Source organism: Phyllobates terribilis, unplaced genomic scaffold (genome assembly GCF_046119375.1).
Source record: "Phyllobates terribilis strain yellow unplaced genomic scaffold, ASM4611937v1 Scaffold_2__4_contigs__length_985480577, whole genome shotgun sequence".
Classification (NCBI taxonomy): Eukaryota; Metazoa; Chordata; class Amphibia; order Anura; family Dendrobatidae; genus Phyllobates; species Phyllobates terribilis.
This window is the reverse complement of record NW_027362762.1, coordinates 39,416,499-39,419,610: the sequence shown is the minus strand read 5'-3', so window position 1 is coordinate 39,419,610 and position 3,112 is coordinate 39,416,499. Positions and strand designations below refer to the sequence as shown.

Genomic DNA, 3,112 nt, shown 5'->3' with positions numbered 1-3,112 from the left:
AGGTGCTGTGGTCTGATGAAACAAAAATTGAGCTCTTTGGCATTAACTCAACTCGCCGTGTCTGGAGGAAGAGAAATGCTGCCTATGACCCAAAGAACACCATCCCCACTGTCAAGCATGGAGGTGGAAACATTATGTTTTGGGGGTGTTTCTCTGCTAAGGGCACAGGACTACTTCACCGCATCAATGGGAGAATGGATGGAGCCATGTACCGTAAAATCCTGAGTGACAACCTCCTTCCCTCCACCAGGACATTAAAAATGGGTCGTGGCTGGGTCTTCCAGCAAGACAATGACTCAAAACATACAGCCAAGGCAACAAAGGAGTGGCTCAAAAAGAAGCACAGTAAGGTCATGGAGTGGCCTAGGCAGTCTCCAGACCTTAATCCCATAGAAAACTTATGGAGGGAGTTGAAGCTCCGAGTTGCCAAGCGACAGCCTCAAAATCTGAATGATTTAGAGATGATCTGCCTAGAGGAGTGGACCATAATTCCTCCTGACATGTGCGCAACCCTCATCATCAACTACAAAAAAAGTCTGACTGCTGTGCTTGCCAACAAGGGTTTTGCCACCAAGTATTAAGTGTTGTTTGCCAGAGGGATCAAATACTTATTTCACACTGCAAAATGCAAAAAAAATATCTAATTTATACAATGTGATTTTCTTGATTTTTTGGGGGATATTCTATCTCTCAATGATAAAATGAACCTACCCTTAAAATTATAGACTGTTCATGTCTTTGTCAGTGGGCAAACTAAGAAAGACAGCAGGGGATCAAATAATTATTTCCTTCACTATATGTGCCTATGCATACCTGTTATCATTACTCCTTTCTATCTGCTGGCTTCCCTTGGTATCGTAATCTTAAATTCATTATTTTCTGTCGCTCATCAGCCTCCCCTTGCTTTTATTGTTCCTTGTTTTTACTATTAACTTTTCAATTCTATTATTATTGTGTTGTTGTGTATTTCAATAAAATATTTATTGTGTGTATATATGCATTTTGTGATGTTTGATTAGATTGGAGCAAGACTTATATAATATATTGCAGTGGAGAAACCAGCCTAAGGAAAAGAATCTCAAGCAGGAGCCAACTCTTCTCCATGGATGACAATGCATCCATGGAGAAGAGTTGGCTCCTGCTTCTCGGAACACTGCTGTCTTTGACCCAACACCACTTTTAGGCACCATGGCAGGTGGTGGCCCTAGAAAACTCTCATACGATCATCGGTTCTGTGCAGCCATCCAAATTAATACTGTTATCTTAGCATTTTCTGGACCAAAAAAATCCAATGAGGCATCAGTCTTGTCAGTCCATGCCAATCCTTGGTCCCCAAAAAACGAAATGACATATTAAAAGGACCACTGTCTTCCATGTGCTGTTAGGATTTTGGCCTCCCTCGAGCAGACTGTAGAGCAGAAAGTGCTTGATCAGAAGGAAGACATCAACAAGGTACCATCAACATTTTACAAAACACATTCAAGGGACTTTTTGGTACAAATCCTTTATTTGACTATGGAAAAACCACCGCAACCTTCACTTTATAATCACTTTATAACGAATATTGCCTTTAGTTTTAAGACACTTTAAAAGACATCTTCAGCCAGTTGCACAGAAAATGTTTTTTCATGTTACTAGAGAACAGCTCATCCCTTATACCGTATATCAAAGGACTAATAAGCCTCGGAAGACACATGAAAAAGCAGAAATTGATGACGGCCAGGAGGATTATATTATCTAGGAACTGCATTTCCACAATTCTATAGGTAAGAGACGTCATGCACAGCAGGAGCTGAAACGCGTGGAGTATGATGGTTTTCCCAGCTTTGGAGGCTGATGCTTTACCGGAGTTTATCTTCATAGCAACCATCATGATCTTGGCATAGGTGAATATAATGATTAGTCCAGCCAAGGAAAAAGTAAAAGCATTTGAAAAAACTCGAATGATTTCCTGTGCTGGGGTGAATCCAAGATTTATTCGGCCACATTTTAAATAAAGTAGGAAATATGACGTCTCAACCGAAAAGATGAGAATAATGACGTCCACAATGTGGGGAATCAGTACTGTGGTCCACATGACCAAAATAGCAATACCGCACCTGTGCACTGTGCAGAACTCTCCGTGTCTTAGCGGGTAACATATGGCTATGTAGCGCTCCAAGGACATGGCCGCCAGGTTGAATGGCGTGACCTTCAGAGTTGTCGAAGACATGATGACGAGAAGATAACAGAAGGGGACTGGAAAGGTGACAGGATAAAAGTAAAACACAAAGAGAAAAATGCCAAGGGCGAGATACATAGTGTCATTAATAAGCATGTGGGCAAATAGGACATAGCGAGCACTTTCCCGAGCACTTGGACTTCTGAAGAAGATGCTCAACATAACAGCGATGAAATACAAGAAGAAAAAGAAGCAGAGGAACGTCGGAATAAAAACACTTATCCTCAGGACCTCTAAGTTCATACTCAGCTGAGAAGACACTTTAGTTGAATTTGCTTGACCACTTGTGAAATTCATCTGAAATTCAGAAAAAAAACTGAAATAAAAAATAAAAAAAATAAAAAAATATTATAAAAAGTTTGAAAAAATAAAAACCATTCATAGAGCAAAACATTTTCAAGAAATAATTCAAGGACAAGGTGTCTTTTATTGGACTAATACCAAAAATTGGGAAAAAAGGACCGTTGGACGACTATCTCTACCTCCACCTACTGTATCCTCACCCATCCCTTGTAGACTGAGTCCTCGCTCCTCCTGTACTGGTCGCCGTCACGTTTTGTTAAAGATCATTGTAATTGTTTTCGTATGTATACCCCCTTTTTCACATGTAAAGCGCTATGGAACAAATGGAGCTATAATAATAAATAATAATAATATTCATATCAATCTAATCAAATTCTTGGGGGTATCAAAGACATATTATATTACAACTATTACCACCAAGAATAAAAATGAATAAAATAAAGCAAAATATATCAAATTAATCTTAAAATTTAATACAAAAAAACAGAATACACACAAATACACCAACCTATAAAAAAAAACCTGTAAAACCCATTAAAAAGAGCAAAGAGGGCAGTATGTACAATCAAAAAAATCTCAGTCACTATA

The 3,112-nt window shown here is 38.9% G+C and overlaps 1 protein-coding gene across 1 annotated transcript; it reads right to left on the bottom strand.

Moving 5' to 3' along the window:
- Window positions 1–1,576: 1,576 nt before the first annotated feature.
- On the bottom strand, window positions 1,577–2,518 carry LOC141243966 (odorant receptor 131-2-like). Its single transcript, XM_073668963.1, has one exon. It carries the CDS (start codon window positions 2,516–2,518, stop codon window positions 1,577–1,579), a length of 942 nt encoding a protein of 313 aa, XP_073525064.1.
- Window positions 2,519–3,112: the final 594 nt, after the last annotated feature.